At 43.2% G+C, this 24,527-nt stretch overlaps 1 protein-coding gene across 1 annotated transcript in view; it reads left to right on the top strand.

Moving 5' to 3' along the window:
* Positions 1 to 8,579, top strand: part of LOC114028496 (actin-3-like) — an 8,988-nt gene extending 409 nt beyond the window's left edge. The window contains exons 2-3 of the mRNA XM_027842753.1: positions 2,770 to 3,168; positions 7,827 to 8,579. Of these exons, the coding sequence (XP_027698554.1) occupies positions 2,770 to 3,168; positions 7,827 to 8,579 (1,152 nt within the window). The remainder of the gene's footprint in view (positions 1 to 2,769; positions 3,169 to 7,826) is intronic.
* The last annotated feature ends 15,948 nt before the right edge of the window (positions 8,580 to 24,527 follow it).

The raw sequence follows: 24,527 nt of genomic DNA, 5'->3' as shown, positions 1-24,527 counted from the left end.
GGAGAACACTAGTAACTGTCACTTGTATGATGCATCAAAGTCTTGAACAGAAGCACTTTGATTGCTTGCTCATTTGAGCTTCCCATCAACTTTGCAAGGGAGGTACCATATACGGTCTTATCATCTCTTTATAAACAGGGAAACTGAGATTCTAATAATTTACCACTAGTGCCACAGCTTGAGTATTGAGGCTAGATTTGAACCCAGGCACTTGGGGGCCATGCAATACAGACATATGTTGTTGGAACTGGGAATGATTAGTCTAGGGAAGAAAAAGCTTGGGGAGGGACACAATTAGTTCATAGTCTCCAGGATACTGAGCTAGAAGAAATGAGTATATAAATTTTGTCTTCCTCTTGATATAAGGAATATATTTCTGACCCCTGGAGTTGTCTTGTAAGGGAAAGAACTGGAGAAATGGACTGGAGAACTTTCTCTCTATCAGGTGAAAGCTGCTCAGATTGAGATGAATGAGCATTCTTCACGGAGAAAACTGGAGCTGGCAACATCTAAGCTGTCATCTGGTATAACCTCTACCTGAGCAAAAACCCCTTAGGACATTCAATGGGATTTGGAGGAGTTCACCCAGGAGAATAGGCTTGGGGGTATTTTATCAGGTTTCCTCAGTTCCACTTCTCCCATTCCTCCAGTTCCTGAGCCGAGTTTCCTATTCTCAGGGTCAGAGAGTAAATATCTGCGTCTAGGAAGCATTCCATCATGGTATGATATAGTGGGCAGCTCTCAGTACATCTGAATGTCCTGTGATTTTATGGCCAGTGAAGGCTCCTCACTCACGCCTAGAGAAATAGAATTATTTCCTCACATCTGGTCCCCTGTGTCTCTAATTCTAGCTGTCTTAGTTCCCTGGAACTCATAGCCCAGCAATGGAATGAATGAATGAAGCATCCACTAAGAGTTTGCTATGTGCAATGCACTGTGGCAAGTGTTAGAGATACAAATAGAACAGTAAGGTAGATCCTGCTTTCCAGAAGGAGCTGGCTAGAGCTGGCTAGAGAAGGGGGAAGGCTTAGGAAGAGACATAATTGGTTTGACAGGTCCTCGTATGGAAGGGGGATTAGGCTTAGTTTGGGGTTCTAGAGTCTTGAACTAGAAGAATTGAGTGTACAAACAGCTTGATTTTTACTTGTTATAAAAAAAAAATCTTCCCAACCCCTGGATCCAGGGATGCATTGATAAATGATTAACATCTGACTCTCAGAAAAACAGTGTACACACAATACACGTTTGTGTTTAATCTACATTATTAAAATTTTCTCTTACTTTCTTAAGCCTAGCTAATCAACACAACAAAAAAAAATCAAGCTCTCATTTGAAGTATTTGCTGATTTCCACAGTATAAATGCTCACACTGAAAATTTAACCATCAGCTCTTGGGTAGGCATGAGCTGGCTCCAGCACCCCTCTGCCCAGAATTGGTCACTAGCAACAAGAACTTCATCAATGGAGAATGCAGCTAGGTGTCACAGTCAATAAAGACTAGGCCTTGAGTTGACCTGAGTTCAAATCCAGGCTCTGACATTTATTGGCTGTGTGATCCAGGACAAGTCAATTAGCCTCAGTTTGCCTCAGTTTCCTTAACTGTAATGTAGGAATAATAACAGCATCTACCTTTCAGAGTTGTTGTGAGGATAAAATGATATATTGCAAAATACTTAGCATACTACCTGGCACATAGTTATGATGATGATGATGATGATGATGTTATTATTAGAGTGTATATCAACTAACTGGTCTCTAGGTTGAATTTGAGCTTAAACTAACAGATGTGATCTTGAGAAAGTTGTGATGGACAAATCTTTGTCCTGAGAATTAGGAAACAAAGAAGGTAACTATTGAACCACCTTTCTCTGTGGCCAGAGCCGAATGACATTCCTCCCAGGCTCTTAGCTTTCTCATAGTCATACACATTCTAGTTGCCAGGTTTGATCTGGTTATCTCAATGGTTGGAATCTGATGCTAAATATAAAGAAATGAGAGAAGGCAGAAACCATTTATCAGGATGTGCCAAGCAGGTCGAAGTTCTATGTTTGAGGACCTTATAGATGTACTCTGTTCCTGAGATGAATCTGTGTACATTAGATGCCATATGTAGAAGATGATAAGCTTTTGTGGATGAACATCAATACAAATCACTTCCCACCTAGCCCAGTGGTCTTGAAGCTTGCCTTTCCTTTTCCTCACTTCCTCATGCCTATGTGACGCCATAATCCTAGAGGAAGTTAGTATCTGGAGCTGGCTTGCTAGATGACTACATGCAAATGATTTCCTGTCCATTCCCTTACCTTTAAAAACAGGGCTGCCACTTTAGGTAGGATTGCTCAGTAGGCTGGTAACATGGGAACTCACCTAGCCTAGTTGGTTATTCTCTAAAAGAGACAGATAGGATATCACTGGGGGGAGGTTATTTAGAGCTTCTTATCAAACCCACCTCTCCTTCTAGAGTAGGAAGTGGGCCCAGAGAGGGTAAGAGATATGTCCAAGCTTACATGGATGGAAGTAGTAAAGCCAAAATTCCATTCTAAGTAAACTGGCTCTCAAGCACAGTGTTCTATCCCAGCAGGCTTCATGTGAAATTGCTAAAGGTGTCCTTGGATGGATTAGGGAAAGATCCTCCTTCCCCATTCCATTTCCAGTTCTGATGTTTTCCTAAACTCCAAGTGGTTCATGTTTGCTGAGGGTTCAGGTTTTTCTCTTCTGTTTGTTATCCTTCAAAGTTCCAGGTCATACCCTCCGTGCCTGCTCCCACAGATACCTACCTCTTCCCTCATTGGCTCCATCTTTATCTTCCTGATGGAAGAAGTTTCTATAGTCTTTGACATTGGCAGTGACTGGTGTAGAAGTGGTCCAGGAGGAAGAAACAACCCAACATTAGCAGTTCCTACAGTCATCGGGTACCAGGCCTACCCAGAGAACCCAGGACCAAGTAATCCCAAGAAAAGGAAAATTGTAGGTTTTAGTAACTTGCACCTACTCAAGCAGATACCTACTGAGTTTCCTATCCAACGAGGCCAAATCACAAACTGGGATGCCATAGAGGCTGTTTTGAAATATAGCTATGATCGCCTTGGGATCAAGACTGAGAACCATCCTGTACTGCTAACGGGATTTCTATCAAATCCTGTGAAAGACCGGGAGAAGCTGGTGGAGGTAAGATGGTATCTTCCTCGTATGATTCCCCTTCCCCTTGTTTTTTTGCATTGCTGAAGTTTGCTATGTTAGCCCTATAGCTAAAAATTTATCTTCCCTATGCTATGCATAGTCCCCTAGTCAGAAATGACCTTAGGAAATACACAATATGAGACTTCTTTCCTCTGCCATCTTAAGATGCCCAGAGGCAGCTGCCCTTGGGATGCTGAGATCAGGGGCCAAGAAAGCAAGGTCATTGAGTGAGGAGAAGATGAACCAGAATGGAAAAGATGAGGCTGACTATTGAGTGGATAGAAGAGGCTTGAGAGTTTCTGGTGGAGAGCAGAAACAAGTTAATTCAACAAACATGTTTTGTTGTCTCTTGTTTTTCTACTAGTCATTTCCCTTTCATTACAGCCTCCTCTCTGAACGCTTCCTCTTAACAATGAAAACATTTAAACAAAACCAGTGGACACAGTGACAGTGTCTGGTGGCATATACCATATTCAACCTCCCTGCGTGGAGGCAGGTTTCTGCCCTTATTATGGCTTTGGGTCTGAATTTGTTCCTTTGAAAACACCAGAGTCCAACAGCCTTTGCAGTGCCATTGTTTCCATTATTCAGCAAACACAAAGAGTCTATGCTATGCCCAGCATTGTGGATACTACCATAGAGAAAACCAGGCCCTTTTCTCAGGGAGCTTACAATGGAATAATGAAGAAAGACCTTTTTATAAATAGCTACAATGCACAGAGGAGTGAGGTGTGAGGGCAGATCTGAGAAAGGGCTATGGCTGATTTGACAACAGCTTGGCAGGGCTGGGGGGGATATTGAAAATAAAGGAGAGGAGGATGGTCAGGCAAAGTTTCCTGGGACAGACAGCACCTAAGTTGGCCACCAGAGGAAGGGAGGGATCACTTGGATCACTTTGTCTAGGCCTGTTTCCTCCCATCAATAATGAGGAAATTGGACCAATGGAGCTCTTTCACATTACCTCCTATTTTCTTCTGTGGCTCCTTGAATACAGGAAGGGTTTGAGATTTTGTTATTATAGGATTCCCTTTAATGCAGATCTCAACCTATTTGTATGTAATTTCTGCCTGTCTCAGATCAACTCCTCTGGGGTTGAATGGCTTGTTGAGGATCACTCAGCTAATTGGTATCAGAAGTGGAGTTTGAATTCAGGCCCAGAGCTTGGATCACTACCCTACAGTGCCTTAACCATATCTCTAATGTCTCTGACATACTGAAGAGGATTGCCATTGAATGTGGTGTTGTAAGCAGAACCCCCAGAGTTAGCTTGGGAAAGCCCTTTGAAGGATAGGAGCACAGATAATCCTAATGTATCTTTCTTTGAGACATTTCTCTGTCTCTTTTGGATTTGAAGTCAGAGGACCTGGATTGAAATCCTTTCCCCACTCTCATTTTGGTGACTTAACTACCTTTATAACCCTTCACTTCTCTGTGTTTAAGTTCCTTCACCTGCAAAATGAGCTTTCCTTAACATCTCTAACATTTTTCCCAGCTCTTAATCAATAAAGTTATCTTAAATTATTTAAGTTTTAGTATAGATAGAAAATATTTTCATATTTTGATTCCTGGATGATTGATCTCTAACAATTGGTGAAGTTGTTTGTCTATCAGAAAACACTTATTAAGTATTTGTTGTATACGAGGACTGTACTAAGGGGTGGAGATACAAAGGATAGATGGCAATTTGATTTTTTTGGGAACTTAAGTTCTCTTCAGGGAGACATACACAAATAAGTATGTACAGAATAAAGAGAAGGTAGTTAGAAAGGGAGAGCTTAATAGTTGGTGAGGGAGAGGGACTCAGAGAAGGTGGTATATGAGTTGCATCTCAAATGAAGAGTGAGATTTTTTGAGGTAGAGGAGAGGAAGGAGTACATCCCAAGCATGAGGCATAGCCAATGCAAAGGCATGGAGATTGGAGATAGAGTTCTATGAGGAACAAAGAAAAGATCAGGGTTAACTGGACCATAGAGTGCAGGAAGGAGAGTAATATATAGTGAGGGTGGAAAGATAGATTGACTCTAAAGTTCCCAATATAGGCAAAAGAGTCATTGAAGTATATCATCTAAAGGAGTGACATAGTCAAACTTGGGTTTAAGAAAAATATCTTTGGTAGTTGAATGCAGGATAGATTAGGCTGGAGAGAGATATGAGTCAGGGAGACCGATTAGGAGACTATCGAAATAGTCCAGGGAGAGGTGATGAGGGCCTGATTGTGGCCATGTAAGTGAGAGATATTATGGAAGTCCATGTGATAGTATTAGGCAACTGATTGGATATACAGGGTGAAGGAGAGTGAGGAGATAAGAATAATGTCAAGGTTACAAATTCAGGATACTGGAAGAATAGTGTTATTCTTGACAGAAATGGGGAAGTTTGGTAGAGGGGAGGATCTTAGAGAAAAGATAATGGGCTCTGTTTGAGGCAGATTGAATTTCAGATATGTCTGGGACATCCAGTTTGAAATGTCCAAGGAGGAGGTGAGCTGGCCAGTCAGGAGAGAGATTGGGTCTGGATATATACATCTGGGAGTCATCTGGATGGAAATGATAGTTAAACTCATGGGAACTGATGAGGTCACCAAGTGAGAGAGTATAGAGAAAGAAGAGGAGGCCAAGGACAGGACCTTGGAGAGCACTTACAGTTAGGGGGTATGATATAGACAATGATCCAGCAAAGGAGACTGAGGGGAGGTCTATCGAGTAAAAAGGGAGTCATCAGATAGGAGCATCATGAAAACTCAGAGACAAGAGCACCCAGAAGGAGAGAGGGGAGTCAACAGGAACTCCCATTTCCATATCTCTTGTGGGGTAGAGGAGGGAGCCTTTGCAAAAAAAAAAAGTCTAAGATACATTGTGCAAAGGTTTATTCCCATTTTACAGATAATGAAATGAATGCTCAGAGAAGACGAGTACAATTAGTAAAAGTTACAGCTGGAAATTGAACCCAGATTCTTTGACCAGGACTCTTGATTTCAATTTAAAAATTTTTATTAAACACCTAGTAGGTGCTAGGCATTGGTCCAGGGACTAGGAATGCAAAGACAATGAGTCTTCATCCTCAAGGAGCTTCCATTCTTCTGAGCTGGGATAGAGGAAGAAATATACACATACTATACACACACACACACACACACACACACTCTCTTATGGACATTCATACATGTATGTAAACATGAGTGCATGTGTGTGTATGTGTGTGTATGTGGGCCAGCTAAACTTGTCAGTGAGTTCAGATTCTACAAGGAAGGAGAGATACCTAGAAGTTCTGACCACTACAATGATTTATTAGCCTTGCAAGGGGAGTTACAGGAATGGGCTAGACTGGGCAGTCCTATCCAGTGGCTCAACTAGGTACACAGATAGACTTACATAAGCAGTATTCAAGGGTAGGGTATGGGGTGGTGGTCTATGAAGAGCCCCCTCATTTCCATCAAGTCAAAAAGAACCTTCTCCCCTTGTACCATAGTGTTGAGTTCTCTCCAGGTAGAGAACAGCCCTGTGCTTGTCAGGGGCTTATCAGGAGAGGCACAGCCCCAGAGGTCCCACTGATGGATTTTTCAAATGAAGCCAACATTCCTACCAGGCCCCGTATCTCTAGAGGTGAGGGTCCAGACCATTAGTCTAAGGTTTGCTTCCTCCTCAATGCATGTATGTGTGTATATGTATGTGTATACTCTCCCCAGAGTCTTAATATACATATGTACACACACGTGTGTATGTATACATGCACACAAGTAGTGTATATACGTGTCTAAAATTACACTAAGATCTTTGGAACATCCTGTATATTACATATATATAACAATATAAATAATACATGTGTGTGTATATATACATATTTATCTATATATATGTAAACATACACACATATCTATAATGAGCAGCTACAAAATGAATACATAGCAATTTCTTGGTGATAGAAGAAAAGCTTGGAGGATCAGAAAAGGTCTCTTTAAAATTTGGTGTTAGAGGGGCAGCTAGGTGGTGCAGTGAATAGAGCTCTGGTCTTGGAGTCAGGAGGACCTGAGTTCAAATCCAGCCTCAGACACTTAATACTTACCAGCTGTGTGATTCTGGGCAAGTCACTTAACCCCGATTGCCTCAGAAAAAAAAAAAAGTTGGTGTTAGAGTTAATCCTTAAAGGAGACTTGAGGCTCCAAGAAAGGAAGGGAATAAATTCCAGGAAAGGAGATGGTAGCTTATACAAAGGCAGAAAGGTTGGGATGTCACTTTGGGGAAATATTAAGCTCACCAGTTTGACAGGAAAGGCAAGTACATGAGGGTAAATAATATAAGATTGGACTGGAAAGATGATTAAAGCCAAGAAAAAAGTGATTTCCCTTTGACCATGGGTGGGGGGGGGGATCCTATCTGGCAACATTTCTTGCATGGTTTGAGCCTTTGAACTCCATCCTGTGGCATGGGCTCTTAGGGATGGCAGTCAGGTCATCAGTCAAACAAGCATTTATTAAGAACTTAGGATGTGCCGGGCACTCTATTAAGGACTGATGGTACAAAGAAAGACAAAATCCCATAAGAGCCCTGCCCTCGGGGAGCTCTCAGTCTACTTGGTAGGGGTGGGGTGGGGATATGCTCAGACCTTTCTCAGACCCATGACTGGTGTTGATTTTTTTCTTTCTCCAGATAATGATGGAGACTTTTCAAGTTCCATCTTTGTACATTGGCAACCATGCTGAGCTTTGTCTTTTTGGCTCGGGGTTTTTGACTGGATTGGTCTTACACTCTGGGTCTGGTGTCACCTCTATCACACCTGTTTGCAATGGCAGAGTCAAGAATTTATCCAACAAGATTTTTGAGATGGCTGGGCTAGATGTCAGCTTATTACTACATAAGGCTCTATTTAAGAAAGAGATGAACTTGGTCAGCATATCCCAGCGGTATGATATGGACTTAGCTAAGGAGAGGTTATGCTATGTAAGCAAACATCCTAATCAGAAAGAATCTGTCATTGACCCAATGTCCAATGTCCCTGGAGTGATTGTCCTCCCTGATGGGAAAATCATCACCCTGTCCAAGGAACTGCGTACCTATCCTGATATGTTCTTCTGGACCCCCCAGCATGATGTGCCAAATTTGGACTTATGCTCAGAAGTTATTGATACAGTCATGAAGTGTGCTTCAGAAGAGCAGGCCACCCTCTTCTCTCATGTGGTCCTCTCTGGGGGCAATACCCTCTTCTCTGGCTTCCCAGAGCGCCTTCTCTGGGAGCTGAATGCCATCAGACCCCACTGGGTCCCATCTGAGGTTGTGTCCCGGCCAAATCGGATCTACCTCTCATGGTTGGGAGGATCCATCTTGTCCTGCCTGTCAACCTTCAACACCCAGTGCTTGACCAACAAGGAATACCAAGAAACAGCACAATATGTTGCCCTTTAGGGAAAGGGCCATCGGAAGATTTCCTTTCTATTGGGATAGATTGATGGCCAATGACTGTCTGAGCATGGGAAAAACTTGGTCCTTAAGGAAAGCATCTTCTACAGTTATAACATGAGGGACTGGAGGGATTGTTGCTGTGTTCTAGGGTTCTAGATATGGAGTTCCTTTTATTCCCCTGCAATGGACTTCCAATTTGGGGATGCAGGAAAGAATGCTGTGGGTGAATAGTTGTGAGCAGTAGCTTCTTCAGGCTGCCTTCTTTGGGGGGGGCTGTAAGGGACAGAGTTGAGATCAGGCACAGTTGCTACTAGATAATTAGTCTGGTCCTCCCTGCATCCTGGCTTCAGAATGAGTTCTGAGGTCCTCTGTTGGGGGCAGGTACTTCCAATCTCTACTCAAACTGGGGCCATTATATCTTTTGGTAAGGGAATTTGGCAACAGAATGACTCTTACATGACTTAGAAGGTTTGGGGTGGCTGGGTTCTTCAGAGAACTCCATCCCCTTCCTGAGACAGGCTCTTGGTTCATTTCCCTGCATCCTTCTCTCTTTCTCTTCCCCCCCCGCAAGCCCCGAATCCCCTCAGAAAATAAGCATGTAGATGTTCAGCCCTCTAGAGCAAATCCTCTGCTGGCAAAATTGATTTTTTTCAGATGTTTGTCAGTGCCTCAGTCTGGCAGATTGTGGTCAGTCTGCAGAAGTTCGTGTTCTCTTGGGATGCACTGTTTGGATTGTGTGTACCCTTATGGGGGTGGGGAGGAAGATCAGCACCTCCATAGCTAAGGGGTTTCAGTAGATGTTTGATGTCCAGTTTGAGGAGGAGGTTTGGGCTTGAGGTGCCGATACTTACAGCTCTCCCATATTGCCATGGAAAAGAATGATTGTTCTGGAGCCCATGCTCTGGGCTGTGAATCTGGCAGTGTCGTGCACATAGCTAGGTTAGCCCTTGCCCAGCCTTGACAGGGGAGCTGTCCAGTTCTGAAATGCATTCTTTTAATTGTATATGAAAACCCAATAAACTTGAAAGCATTGTGATGATGGCTTAGGTGGTGAGGAAGGGGAAAGTGGGGAGTATTTATAGAATGCTGCCTGGGAGAGTGGGGTACCTATAATGGTGGTGGTCGTGGGGTGCCAGCCCTGGAGCACGAGGACTGGTGAAGGATGAGAGAGGACAAGCCATTGGGCATCTTATGATCCCATGACTGTACACAGCTCTACACAATTTTAGTCCCACACAGATCTGGTCATGTCACTTTTCTGCTAAAGAACAAAACAAAACAAACAAGATAAAACTATGGTACCTATTGCCAACCAAGTTCAAAGTTTCTTGCTGTGTAGGACCTCTGGGTGGTTACAACACATGCCTGAAAAAGAAACTCATTGAGTGTGTATTCAGCAAGCACTCATCTGGCTTCAAATTCCCAATGAGGGATAACCGACTAACTACTGAGGCAGTTCAGTCCACTTTAGGATAACTCTCTCAGGCTTAGGAATTTTTTCTGACTTCAAACCTAAAATCCTCTTCTCTGCAAGGTCCACATATTTCTCCCAGTTTTACCCTCTGTGGCCAGGCAGAAACAACCTAATCCCTCAGACTAGTCTCAAAGCCAGAACTCCAGACTTTTGAAGACAGTTATTTCCCTCCCTCCTCCTCTTTTCTCTTCTGGATGAACAGTCCTCATCTAGTCAAAAAGCAATTATTAAGCACCTACCACATTTCAGACACTGGAGATCCAACTACCAAAGAAAGAAAAGGTAAGAACAGAAACAATCTATGCTTTCCAGGAGTTTACATTTTATTGGGGGATGAAAACAAATCTAAGGGAGGGAGAGCTTTAGCAGTTGGGAGAGGGAGTCAGAAAAGACTTCAGGGAAAAGGTGATGTTTGAACCGAAGGAAAAGGAGTCCATGAGGTACAAATGAGGGGGGAATGCATTGTTGGCATGTGGGATGGTCAGTTCCAAGGCAAGGAAGTAGAAGTTGGAGTGTTATGTGTGAGGAACAGAGAGATGGGCAATTTGATTGGACCATAGAGTACTGGTAGCAGGGGATAATAAATAATGAAGTGGAGAAGAGAGATTGGGGCTGTGCTGTAAAAGTGTTTAGGAGCCAGAGGAGTTTCTATATATTCTGAAGGCAACATGGAGCCACTTATATTGAGTATGACAGTGACATGGTTAGATCTGTGCTTAAGGACAATCACTTGAGCATCTATGTGTAGATTGAATTACAGTGGGGAAAGATGAGTAGAGAGATCAATCAGGAGGCTCTTTCAGAACTCTAGGTGAGAAGTGATGAGGACTAGGATGAGGTCTGTGGTAGTGGAGAGAATGGGATTGGAAATATGTTGTAAAAGTAGAAATGGCAAGATTTGGCAACTGACTAGTTGTGTTGTATGAGAGAGTGTGAGGAATGGAAGGGAATATTACGGTGGTGAACCTGGAAGAATAGTGATGCTTTTGACAGTAATAACAAAGGTTGGAAGAGGAATGGGTTTGGGAAGAAGGTTGTGTTCTCTTTTAGACATGTTGAGTTTGATATGGGTCTTGGGTATCCATTTTGAAATGTCTAGCAGGCCAATAGTGATGCAGAACTAAAACTCAGGAGAAAGATGGGGGCTAGATATATAGATCTGGGAGTCACCCAGAGATGATAGTTAAACCTATGAGAGCTTATGAGGTCACAAAGTGATATACATTCTGATTGGTAGGAGAGGAGAAATAGCATGCAAGTAACCAGGTTCACATAAGATACATACAAAGTGAAGGGAGGGGAAGAGGAGAGAGATGGGGAGAGGGTCCCAGGACAGAGTATTGAACACAGTCACTGGTAAAATGATATGGGTGATAATTTGGCAAAGGAAACTGAAAAGGGCCAGTTAGGCAGGTAGAAGGAGACCTACAAAAATGTAGTATAATGAAAATCCAGAGAGTAGAGAGTATTTAAGAGGAGAGAGTGGTTAAAAGAGTCAAGTGTAGCAGAGAGGTCAAGAAAAATGAAGACTGAGAAAAACACATCAGATTTGGCAGTTAAGAGAACGTTGGTAACTTTGGAGAGGGCAGTTTCAGTTGAGTTTTGAGATTGGAAGCCAGATTGCAAAAGGTTGAGGAGTGAATGAGCAGAGAAGAAGCAGAGGCTGCAAGTATAGACAGCTTTTTTAGAAGTATGTCTGCAAAAGGTTGGAGAAGTGATAGCTTGAAAGGATGATAGGGTCTAGTGAAGGTTTTTTTTTCCAATGGAAAGACTCAGGCATGTTGGAAGAACCAATGGATAGGGAGAGAGCACATTTATTAAATACCTGCTATGTGCTAGGCACTTTGCTAAGTACTTTATAAATATTATCTCATTTCATTTTTACCACAACCTTGTGAGGTGGATACTATTGTTATGACTCCCATTTTACGGCTGGGGAAAAAGGGGGAGAGAGAGGTTAAAATGACTTTCTCAGGATCACACAACCTGTAAGTGTCTGAAGCGATTTGAACTTCGGTCTTCCTGAGCTTCTAGTCTAGTGCTCTATCTACTCCATTATTTAGTTGCCTTTTTTGAAGATTGGAGAGAGGAGAGTGATGAGGTCAATCTGCTTGGCACATAGTAAATGATTAATAAATACTGACTGATTAATCCAAGAAATGGGAGAAGATGAGATCAAAGGCACATATGGAAGGAGTGACCTTGGCAAGGAGAAGGGTTACCTCATCATCAGAAAGATTGTGGGACAGAGTAGGGTACAGGAGGTTTTGAGAAGAGGTGAAAGGAGAGACCATGACTCCAATTTTCTTGCTTCCTTCAACTAATCCTTGTGTGGCACGAAATCCAGGCTCTTACTCAGCCTAGTTGCCCTTTTCTTCAGCTTATCAAATGGACTTCCTAAAATGTGCCCAGAACTGAATTGAAAAGAGTAGAAAGTTAAGGTCAGAACCTTAGGGAACACTCGGGGTCAGGAGAATTGGCAGCATGGACCATTCCTCTTCTACAAGACAACCATCCAAATACTTCAAGACCAATATCACATTCTTTTCTATTCTCACCCTAACTCAGTGTATCTCTGCACCAGCCCCAGTTCCCCAAAGGGCCAATTACATGATTTTAGGCTCCTACCCATTTCAGACTCTTCCCTTTGGATAGGCTGGACAGACAACAACAATATTCATACGTGTCATCATTCAACGGAAGCCACCCTCTCCAAAGTTACCAACCATCTCTCAATCACCCAATTGAATGACCTTTTCTCAATCCTCTTCTTTCTTGACCTTGATCTCTCTGTAGAGTGATAGTGTCAATCATCATATCCCCCTTGATAAGCTCTTACCTAGATTTTCTTGACATTGTCCTCTCACCTTATCTGCTTATCTGATCTCTCTTCCTCTGTCTCTATCCAGGTTATATCTCCAACTGTGGGTATCCCCACATATCTGTCCTGAGTCCCCTTCTCTTCTACCTCTATACTAGTGGTTCTCAACCCAGGGTCTGTTGGGAGTCCATGAGTAGACTTCAGCAGATATGTGAATTTGGATGGGGAAATTACATCTTTAGTTTTACCATCCTCTAACATTGAACTTGGAGTCAGGAAGACCTGGGTTTAAATCTTGCCTCAGGGACTTACTAGTCATGTGACCTTGGGCAGTTATTTAACCTCTCTCAGCCTTGGTTACTTCATCTGTAAAATGGAGATAATGATAGCACCTACCTCAAGGTGGTTATGAGGCTCAAATGAGCTGCTATATGTAAAGCACTTTGCAAACTATAAAGCTGGCCATTATTGCTGTTCTTGTTATTGATGAATTTAAAAAAAATTTTTTGAGGAAGGGTCCATAAGTTTTTTAGACTACCAAAGGAATCTGTGGCATACAAAAAAGGTTAAGAACTGTTTGCTCTATACTATCTCAGTGATCTCATAGGTTCCTATGGATTCACTTTTTACCTCAGTGCAGATGATTCCCAGGTCTAAATAGCCATAATCTTTCTCCTGAGCTCTGGTCCTACACTGCCAACTGCCTTGGACTTCTCACACTGGAAGTCCTATAAGTATCTCAAACTCAACATATTCTAAATTGAACATCACTGCCTAAGGCACTGTCTACTAGTCACTGAGGCTCACAGCTTTATCATCATGCTTAATTTATCACTTCCACCCCACATATCTAATTTGATGTCAAATGTTGTAGTTTTTACCTTTCCAACATCTCTCGTTCCCTTCTCACCATTCACATAGCCACCATCTTGGTAGAGACCCTTTTCACCTAATACCTGGGCTGATTTAAGACTCTTTTGGTTAGTGTTCCTTCCTCAAGCCTCTTCTTACTCCAGTTCATCCTCTACTCAGCTGCCAAGGTGATTTTTCCTAAAGTGTAGGTCAACTCAATAAACTCCTTTGGCTCCCGATTACCTCCCAGATCAAATATAAAATCCTCTGTTTGACTTTTATGTCCCATCACAACCTTGTTCCTTCCTGCCCTCCCAGTATTCTCATCCTTTACTTCCATCTACATACTACAGGATCCAGCCACTGGCCCTGCTGTTCCTTGAGCACAGTGCTTTATCTCTAGATTACACAGTTTTTCACTGGCTGTCCCCCAAGTCTGGACTACAATGCTTCCTGACTTTCCTTAAGACTCAGCTTAAGTATCACCTTCTCCAAGAGGCCTTTTAGGGTCCCCTCTCAAACCTGGGACTTTCTTTCTGAGATTATTCTCTATTTACCCTGTGTATATCTTGTTGTTCGTCCTTCATTTTCAAAGAGGAACAATGACATCACAATGTTGGGGTTACGGTATGGTAAGTTCAGCTGGGGCTGATCAGTTCAATATGGTTCAGAAGGCTCTACCACAGGTCAGACACGAATAGTCCACATGAACGTTTGGGGTGGAGATGTCTCTAAATTGGTGCATCTAGCATTTCTTTTGAGCTACTGCAATTCTGCTTTGCTCATAGAGCACTTCTTTGATGTGGCCATGCCATACTGGGTGGTCCTGTGCCAGCGTGTCCTATGTCATGCAATCGATTCCCCAGTTCTTCAGAGAGACCTTGAGAGTGTCCTTGTATCACTTCTTCTGAGTGCTTACTTTATGCAAATATATATATATCTTGTATATTTGAGGTAGTTTGCATATTATCTCCCCCATTAGATTGTAGGCACTGTGAGGGCAGGGACTGTATTTTTTTTTCCTTTCTCAGTATCTCCAGCACTTAGCATGGTGCCTGGAACATAGTACACACTTACTAAATGTGTGTTACCTAACTAAATGCCATACTGAGTGTATTCCTTCCACTCTGGAAGGGAACAGTAGAATAGCACACATTTTATTTTTTTAAAAATATTTGTATTAATTTATTTTGATTTATCAACAATCACTTCCATAAGCTTTTGAGTTTAAAATTTTTTCTCCCCCTCCCGCCCCCCCTCCCCAAGACAGCACACAATCTGATATAGGCTTTACATATACATTCCTGTTAAACATATTTTCACATTAGTCATGTTGTAAGGAAGAATTAGAACCAATAGGAGGAACCACAAGAAAGAGGAAATAAAACAATAAAAAAAGGCAAATAGTATGTTTTGATCTGCGTTCAAACTCCATAGTTCTTTCTCTGGATGTGGATAGTATTATCCATCATAAGACTTTTGGAGATGTGTTAGATCCTTGCATTGCTGAGAAGGGCTAAGTCTATCGATATTAGTCATTGTACAATGTGGCTGTTACTGTGTACAAGGTTCTCCTGGTTCTGCTCACTTCACTCAGCATCAGTCCATACAAGTCTTTCCAGGTTTTTCTGAAGTCAGCCAGCTCATCATTTCTTATAGCATGATAGTATTCCATTACATTCATGTACCACAACTTGTTCAGCCATTCCCCAATTGATGAGCATCCCCTCAATTTCTAATTCTTTTCCACCACAGAAAGAGCTGCTATAAATATTTTTGTACATGTGGGTCCTTTTACCATTTTTGTGGTCTCTTTGGCATACAACCCTAGAAGTGAATAGCATACATTTTAATGTTTACTCTAAACCCTTTTCAGATTAGTATAACATATAGTGTGTTGGACTCTGAATCAGAAAGATCTGTTTTTGACAGTAATTGTGAAAAAGGCTCATCTTCATGAGTTCAAATCCTGCCTCAGATAGTTACTAGCTGTGTGACCCTGGCCAAGTCACTTAACCCCATTTGCCTCAGTTTCCTCATCTATAAAATGAGCTGGAGAAGGAAATGGCAAACTATTCCAGTATTTTTGCCAAGAAATCCACAAATGGGGTCACAGAGTTGGACACAACTGAAAAAAAATGACTCAACAGTGAGATCCTAAGCAAGTCACTTACCTTCCCTGAGTATCAAGACTTAGTAATTGAGTTACAGAGGGCTTAATTGATTGGTGTTGGTAGACAAAATGGATCTGTCCAGTGTCCCCTGAGCTACTCTTGGGAGACAAGTGTGCAAAAATTACGTATGGTCAATTTCCCAGATAAAAAAGCTGAGGTTTAGAAAGAGTGATAGGCTTAGCTAAGAAGTGCCTGAGTCAGCTTAGATTCAAATTTAGACCTGTTGACTTCAAGTCGAAGACAAAATAACTGGCAAGATGTGGACTGGACCTGTGTCTTCCTAGGACCATTTCTCCTCTTCATTCCCCCCTTCCTTTTTTAAGCTCTGAGGAAATGTAACAGAAGAACACTCTCTCATTTATTCAAAAGACAATGTTTTGCTCAAGCATCAAGACTAACTGCCTGGTATATAATTATGAACTTTTATTCCTCCCCCCCAAAAAACCCCAAAACATCTTTTACAAACTTCCTCACCAAGTAACATCTCTTTCTTTCTCCCCTTTGCTGCTCCAATTAAATAAAAATAGCAGCTCAGTATTGCTTTTCCGGGCCCATCAAGTTAGCAGAGATCTGACGGCAGGCCAGGGCCAGCGGGGTAGAGAGTGGTGCCCAGAAGATGCCCAGCAGCCTGGCAGCTGAACAAAGCCAGAGCTGGCTTATCTTCTACGTGGGGGCCCCAGCTTCCTGCTGGGGTCAGCCAGGTGCAGGGGGGAGGGGAGGACTTGGCAGACGAGATGGGAGCTTGATGCTCTGCCTGCCAGCTGCCCAGGGCCTGGGGCAATTTGGTGCCTGCTGAGGGATGGGGGGTAGCCTTGCTTGGCTTTCTTCAAATTCTGGGTCCAGATGGTCAGGCGGGAAGCCTTGGAGAAAATCTGTTCCAATTGATCCTGTGAAGAAAGTCGACATCTCGTTGTGCCTTTATTTGTATTTCTCTACCCAGCTTCTGCTTATCTTATCCCCAGAAGACCAACTGCTTGGGGGGCGGGGTGGACCCTGGCTGCTTAATATGGTTTTCTGTAATGTGCTTTGCAAGAATAGATTTGTAAAGCACTGAACATTACATTAGGGAAAACCTTAGAACACAGGATGTCTGAGTTGTGAATGGTCTTAGAACTTGGAATGGCAGAGCTGGGAGGGCCCTTAGAACCCAGAATGGCAGAGCTGGGAGGGGCCCTAGAACACAGGATTCCAGAGCTGGAAGGGGCCTTGGAACACAGAGTTCCAGAGCTGGGAAGGGCCTTGGAACACAGGATTCCAGAGCTGGGAGGGGCCTTGGAACACAAGGTGTGAGAGCTGGAGGCTTAGTGTGTCAACAGCAATGGGCAAAGGGCTCCATTGCTCATCTGGTCTGGTTCTTCCTAAGACTTGGCTACCATTGGCATGGACTCTGGTGGTTTCTGCTATGGACACTGGTGCTTCTGACCTTTCAAAACTCATGAATTTGTAGCCCAGTCAGATCAGGAAAGACTAATCACAAAAGAAATAGGCATCATGTGCTCAGACATGTGTGGAGTCCAGGCTGGGTCTGGAAGTGGCTCACTGATGCTCCTTCCTGCACCTGTGGGCTTGTAGTCATACTTGCCTCACTACCAGGAAGGGAAAACACCAAAAAGGACAAGGCATGGGAAAACCAATCCTCTTGAATGCAGAGGTGGTTCTGGAATGCCTCTGGGTCCTTCTGGATCTGAATCTCCATAGTACAATCCTTGAGCCATTATCAACAAACACAGCATTCAATGTTGCTAGCCTGGCAGCAGGAAGAGAATGTCTACATGTTCTTCAAGGCTTGAGGTCCTTGCAGAGCAATCCCCCCATCACATAAGTCAATGAATATGCCCGTCCTCTATTTATAAAGAGAGAATGATTTCTGGTAAAAATAAAAACAATAAAAAATAAAGACAAAAAAAAATAAAGAACAGCTTAGCTACTTCAAGAGATCAACTTTCTGTTCAGGGAAAAATCTTAGCTCTCCCACAACAGAGACCTGGGGTTTTTACTCCTTGACTGTTCTCTGGGAACAAGGTATTGTACCAGTTGCGATGAATTTGTCTCATTTAAGAAGACCCTAAACCGTTGAAGGAGGATTTTGGTTAGATCCCTTCTTTTACCTAGTGGATGACTGTTGCTTTAAGGCCAACAGGCCAAGTGACCTGTTTCTTAGTGTAACATGTTGCCTGGGTGAATGTCCTGTCCTGAGGGATCATGAGTTCCATGAAAGCAAAACTCTGACCTCCTACTTCTTTCTCTCCCCTTATATCTTTCCTCACAGTTGAATCTCAACAAATATTTTGATTTTGGCATCTCAGATCTAGAAAAGACTGTGAAGCTGTTTGACCTTGAGTCTTTTTTTGGGGGGGGGTCATGGTGGTCAGTTTCCTCACCTGTTATATGAGAATGTTGTATAAGATAGATGCTAAGATCTCTTCCAGCTTTGGTTTTCTGTGTTCTAAGCCCCCCTCCAGCTCTGACCTTCTATGGATCAACAGTCTTACAGAATTATTGATGCTATGTTTTTATGCCATATTTATTTCCCATTACATATACCCCTCTCCCTCACTCTGGACCCATCTACTTTAACAAAGAATTAAAAAAGAAAGTGAAAAGATAAAACAGTTTAGGAAAACTAGCACATCTCCCAAGTTGGCCCTTGTAGGTAGCGTTCTGTGCCCATAGCCCCCCACTTCTGAAAAGAAGAGGAGGAAGGTATAGTCTCAGAGCTTTTCTTTAGGGTGAATATGGTCATTATAACTTCACATCGTTTAGTTTTGATTTTTTAGAATTGTGATTATTGATCTTCGTATCTACATTGGAGTAACTGTAGATATTACTTTTCTGATTCTACTGACTTGATTCTGAATTAGTTTATATGAGACATGTAATACATAGCAATATGTTATCTTCACGGATTCCTGACACCCTCTGTTCTAAGATCCTTCCCAGCCCTGACATTCTGTGTTCCAAGGGCCCTCCCAGCTCTGACATTCTGTGTTCCAAGGGCCCTCCCAGCTCTGACATTGTATTCTAAAGGCCCTCCCAACTCTGACATCCTGTGTTCTAAGGGCCTTCCCAGCTCTTACGTTCTGTCCAGGCTCTGACAGTTTATGATCTAAAGCACCTGTTGATTTCCTGTTTGCACCTGCATGCTGGGGAGGACTGCCCGGGGCAGCAGAAGCTGGGCCCCTATCCTCACATTAGTAGCCAAATCAGGGTTTATGGGATGTTGGACCCTTGACAGATCTGCTATTGCCAGAAGAATTTGTCCAGTGGCAGAGGGGTGGCCACAATCCTTGTTTAATTACTCCGAGACCTGTATTATAAATTCCATAATTCTACCTGGTCACAATATAACGAATTCTGAAGACTGCAGCTTCCACCTGGGAGCTGAGGGCCCAACGCTGCTCTGTCTTTTATCACCACTAATAAAGGCCCAGCATCTAGAATTCAATAGCTGTGGGCAGGTTTTGCTTGTTTGTTTCAGGTTTTTTTTTTTTGTTATTGTGTATTTCCCCCCCTCCTTCCCATCCTTACTCACTAAAATATGTTTGTTATTCTAAGATTGGGGAAAGACTGAGGGATAGGGAGGAATGGAACCTATAGGGATTAGTCAATCAATCAACATGCATTCATTAGGCACCTCCAGTGTGCCAGGCCCTATTCTAAGTGCTAGGCCACAAAAACAAAACTGAATCAGGCCCTTCCCTCCAGGAGACCTTGTGATGCAATGGAGAGAATACAGGATTGAGAATCGGGTACTTGGGTTCTAGTCACTATGTGACATTGGACAAATCACTTAACCTCAGTTTCCCTATCAATAAAATGAGGATGCTGGACTCCAAAATCTCCAAAGTTCTTTCCATGTCTGACATCTAGGCCCTAAGAGGCCACCTGACTGATGGGTTAATGTCCTAAACGTCTAGAGAGGCTTAAAATCTCAGCAGCTTCAAAGAAGGAAGTAAAAACATCTTGGAAGCCCCCTGGGCCCCCCCACCCCTAATATGCAAGCTCAATAATTCTCCCCGAAAGAGAGAAGGGGGAAGAACTGCTGGCGTGGTTCTGAGCTGCTCCTCGGACAAGATTTACTGAGGAGAGCTGGAGTGTGGTCGCGCGTTACTGAGCCTTCATTACTTTTACAAAATATGTTCTGGTGGGTTCACCAGTGGCTATAAAGCCCTGCCATAAATAATTAAACTCCACTTGTCAGGCAGAGAGTGGGGGAAACAATGAGGTAGGAGAAAGAGGGTTCGACTGGGAGTTCCGGGGGCCAAGCCTCTAGTCTTGTCTCAGCGGCTAATCGGTGGTGTAACCTTGGGGAGCTCACTTGGCTTCCTTGGGGATGAGCAGTTGTCTCTAAGGGCCCTCCCAGCTCTGACATTCTGGATTCTAAGGCCTCTCCTAGTTCTGACATCCTATGCTCTAAGGTAACTCCTAGCTCTGACATTCTTTGATGTAAGGTCCATCCCAACTGAATGAATGAAAAGGATGTATTAAGTACTTGCTATGTGCCAAGCACTGTGCATAAAAGAGATAGTCCTGTCAAAGAGACTATATGAGAACTAAGTTGTATGGGAACCAGCCCATATGAAAAATGCAGGGCTGATAGGCTAAAAGTCCTAAAGTTCGGTGGAGGCATGGATAGCCAGGCCCACAGGTCCTTAGGGTCCATCAGCAGGTTCGATGACAATGCCCTGGGGTCTGTGGGACATAGTGGGAGGGCAGATTATAAGACCTCATGGGTGATCCTCTATTGCACTGAAGGCTCACGCAAATGGTGTAAACAAGTATGTTGTTCTTCCTCGTAGTCAGCCTCGATGAATACCGGGGGACCATTAAAGGAAAGGCAACGGGATAGGGTGCTCCTCTGGGGGTTTTCCTCCCAGCTGCCCCATGGGGTCTCGGTGGTTCCTTCCCTTTTGACATTCTGTATTATAAGTTCCCTCCCACCTCTGACAGTTTGTAGTTCTAGCCCACTTCATTTCTTCTCATTGGCTTAGCATATTCTCATGGAAGATAGAATTACAGGATTGTAGAGCAAGTTGGAACATGTAGACTAATACCCTGAATTTACAGATGAGGAAACTGATCCAGAAAAGAGAGAAGTTCTCCCAGGTTCCTGAGTTACTGGTTGAGCTGGGCCTAGAACCAAGGTTTTCTGCTCCTACTTCAGTCCCTTGCTATTCCAGTATTGCCTTATTACATTGCTTTGTACAAGTTCTAGGTCCTTGGGAGTGGGAGAATGGAGATGTCATGTAGATGGAGTAGTGTAAAAATGAGAAACCTCTAATAATCCCTACCTTAACGGGTCTTACAGAGTAGTTGGGTGACTAGGAAATCACAGAACGTCAGAGCTGGAAGAAACTGAAGAATAGTGAATGTCAGAGCTGGGAGGGCCCTCAGAACACAGGATGTCAGAGCTGGGAGGGCCCTTAGAATACAAGATGTCAGAGCTAGGAGGGCCCTCAGAACACAGGACGTCAGAGCAGGGAGGGCCCTCAGAACACAGGATGTCAGAGCTGGGAGGGCCCTTAGAACAGAGAAGGTCAAGGGATAGAAGCAGGTAACTGATGACCTCAGGTCACCCAGTATGTTTAGGAGGTACTTGAACTCCACTTCCTTGGTTCCTAGCTGGACTCTACAGTCCTAGAAGTCTAGGCAGTATAGGTGTTTGACATGTATGTGTGAATGATTCTCTCTCTGGCTTCCTCTTTCCTTTCTTTCTGTTTGTTCCTGTCTCTCTCTCTCTGTTTCTCTCTTCTCTTTCCATTTGTTTCTGTCCGTCTTCTCTCTTTGCCTCTGTCTCTCCATCTGTCTTTCTCTCACTGACTGTCTCATTGGGCATTACAGAAGAAGCCTCAGGCTTCCAGCCCATTAGCAGTTGGTGGCAGCAGTACAGGGCACTCAGATCTGACAGAAGTCTTAAAGAGACAAGCCTTCTACCAGGTCAGCTCACTGATTATAAGGGCCGCAGATTCCTTGGCCTCTGACCTCATCGCCTTAGAGAAAAGGGCTTCCCTTTAAGTCAGAGGAGCCTTGGGCCTTGATATTTCCTGGAGGGGATCCTTCCTGTAGACTGTCCCGGGGCCTGAAACCATGGACACTACTCCATGGTCTGTCCCCTTGGGATTAGGGCTGGACTCTCTGGGGGGCAGTGTTTTCTGGCTTCAAGGTCTTGATCAGGCCTTTAACTCCCCATCCTTTTTGTCTCCATATTTTCTTGTTCTCCTTTGCTCTCTGGTCCTCTTCTTTCTTTCTTTCTTTCTTTCTTTCTTTCTTTCTTTCTTTCTTTCTCTCTCTCTCTCTCTCTCTTTATTCCTTTCTTTCTTCTTTTCTTTCTTTCTTCCTTTCTTTCTTTCTTCTGGTCCCAATTCCTTTCTTCTTGGTCCTCTTCCTCTGTTTCTCTCCAAAGCTTCTACCTCCTCCCTTCTTTCCTCTCTCCCTGGCTCTCTTTTCTGCTTCCTCTCCCTCCCTCTTTTCTCTTTTTTTCCTTTCTTCCCCATTCTCCCTTTCTCTGTCTTTGTCTCTCTGTTTCTGTCTTTGCCTATGTTTCTCTCTGTCTGTATCCATGCCTCTGTCTCTCTGTCACTGCTATTTCTGTCAGATGGCACAGCAGACAGATTTCTGGGCATGGATTTAGGAAGACTTGATTTCACATTCCACATAAGACACTAGCTAGCTATGAGACCTTGAATAAGTCATTTAACCTCTGCTTGCCTCAGTTTCCTCAACTATAAAATGTGGATACTAATAGTACCTAATCTCCCAAGATTGTTGTGAGGCTTAAATAACATTTGTAAAACTCTTAGTACAGTGCCTGTCACATAGTAATAATGCGTAATAAAGTCTATAATATAGACTTTAATAAATGCTTAATAAATGCTTCTTTCTTTCTCTCCCTCCTTTCTTCCACCTCCCCTTTTCTTCATCTCCACTCTCTTCCTCTTGATCCATCTGTCTTTCTTTTTCCTGCTCTTGTCCTTCTCTCCTTTTATTCTTTCTCCCTCCTATTCTCTTCATCTTCCTTTTTCTGTCTGTGTAGATCCTCCTTTCTCCCCATTCTTTTCCCACCTCTTTTACTGCCCTTTCCCCCCATACCTCAGGTCTCTTCTCCATCCCTTAGTGCTTTCCCTGTATCTCTGTCCCCCTTTCCCTTCTTTGCTCCCTCCACCCCATCCCCCCACCTCAGCCTCTATTTAAGTCCTGAAAGGGCTGCTGTGGTTGCCATCCTGTCGCTTGTCAAGTTCCTGAGTGGGAGGGAGGCTGCTTGTGACTTGGTGTTTCTCACATCCTTCAGTCTTATTTATAGGTTGTTGTAGGTGTGGAGCTGGGCAGGAGTGCACCCATCTCCCATCCTTTCGCTTGCGAGAGCAAGACACCTTTGTATTGGGCCATAATCAAAGCTCACCTTGGGTGTGGGTTGTGTTTAGCCAACAAGCAACACAAGGAGCCACTTCCAGTAACCACAAAGAAGGAGAAGGGGAAGGGGAAAGAAGTCACAATTGCAGGGTTAGAATGAGTGCTGCCCAAATGTGGCTGGGTGATATCCCAAAAGAATCTCCCTATAGACTTGAATTCTGAAGCTTGGGACAGCTATCAGGTACTGAGGGCAGATAATTATGACCTTTAGGAATGGGAAGGCCTAAACAAATTGTGATATGTGATTTTTAACAAAATAGTACTGTGCTGAAAGAAATGACAGTTACAAAGAATTCAGAGAAGCCAGTGGGTCGGGGTTGGAACATTTATATAGCACCTACTATGCACCAGGCACTGTACTAAGTGCTTTACAGATATTATCTATTCTTGAGTTAGATGCTGTTATTATCTCCATTTGCTAGTTGATCAATAGGAGGGGGTGGGAGTGGGGGGAAAAGTATAAGAAGACTGGAAAGGTGGAAAGGGGCTAGATTGTGAGATTTAAGAGCCAAACAGATTTTATCTTTGATCCTGGAGATAATGGGGAGCCACTAGAGATTATTGAATAGGGAGGTGATATAGTCAAACCTGTATTTTAGGAAGATTAGTTTGACAGCTGAGTGGGAAGAAACATTCAGCAGAGACAGATGCCAACCAGCAGGTATAGCCCAGGCGTGAAGGGACAAGAAGCTATACCAGGGTGGCGGCAGTTCGAGGCATTGTTCTAGGAACAGGGATGCAAAGGCACTCAGGAAACAGGCCCTGCCCTCAAGGAGCTTACATTCTACCCACACAGTTTATAACGATGTAAACAGAAAGAGCAATGAAGCTGAATATGGTGTAATTATAAGCAAGGGAACCTAAGAGAGTTGAGGGAAAAAGCACACTTCATCTTTAATTTTTAGAGGTAAAGGAATACAGGTATGGAATATTAAATATATTTTCAGATGTGATCCATGTGTTGGTTCATTTTACTGAACTGTTTATTTTTTTCTTTAAAAAAACTTTATTGTAAGGGAAAGCTTACTAGTTAGATAGATTGATCTATCTATCTAAGTAGAGTGGATTATGTTTGGAAATTAACATCATACAAAAACAAAAGACATTAATAAAAGATAAAAGGGAAGAAAAGGTGGTGGGATCCTGCCTCATTTTCTACCATATACCCAAGCTCTGGGGATGAATGAGAACATTCTTATTCTCCTAGTTCCTAAAGCCTT

Source organism: Vombatus ursinus, unplaced genomic scaffold (assembly GCF_900497805.2).
Source record: "Vombatus ursinus unplaced genomic scaffold, bare-nosed wombat genome assembly UNPS02014884.1, whole genome shotgun sequence".
Classification (NCBI taxonomy): Eukaryota; Metazoa; Chordata; class Mammalia; order Diprotodontia; family Vombatidae; genus Vombatus; species Vombatus ursinus.
Note: the sequence above shows the minus strand (reverse complement) of the source record. Positions and strands in the feature narration are given on the sequence as shown.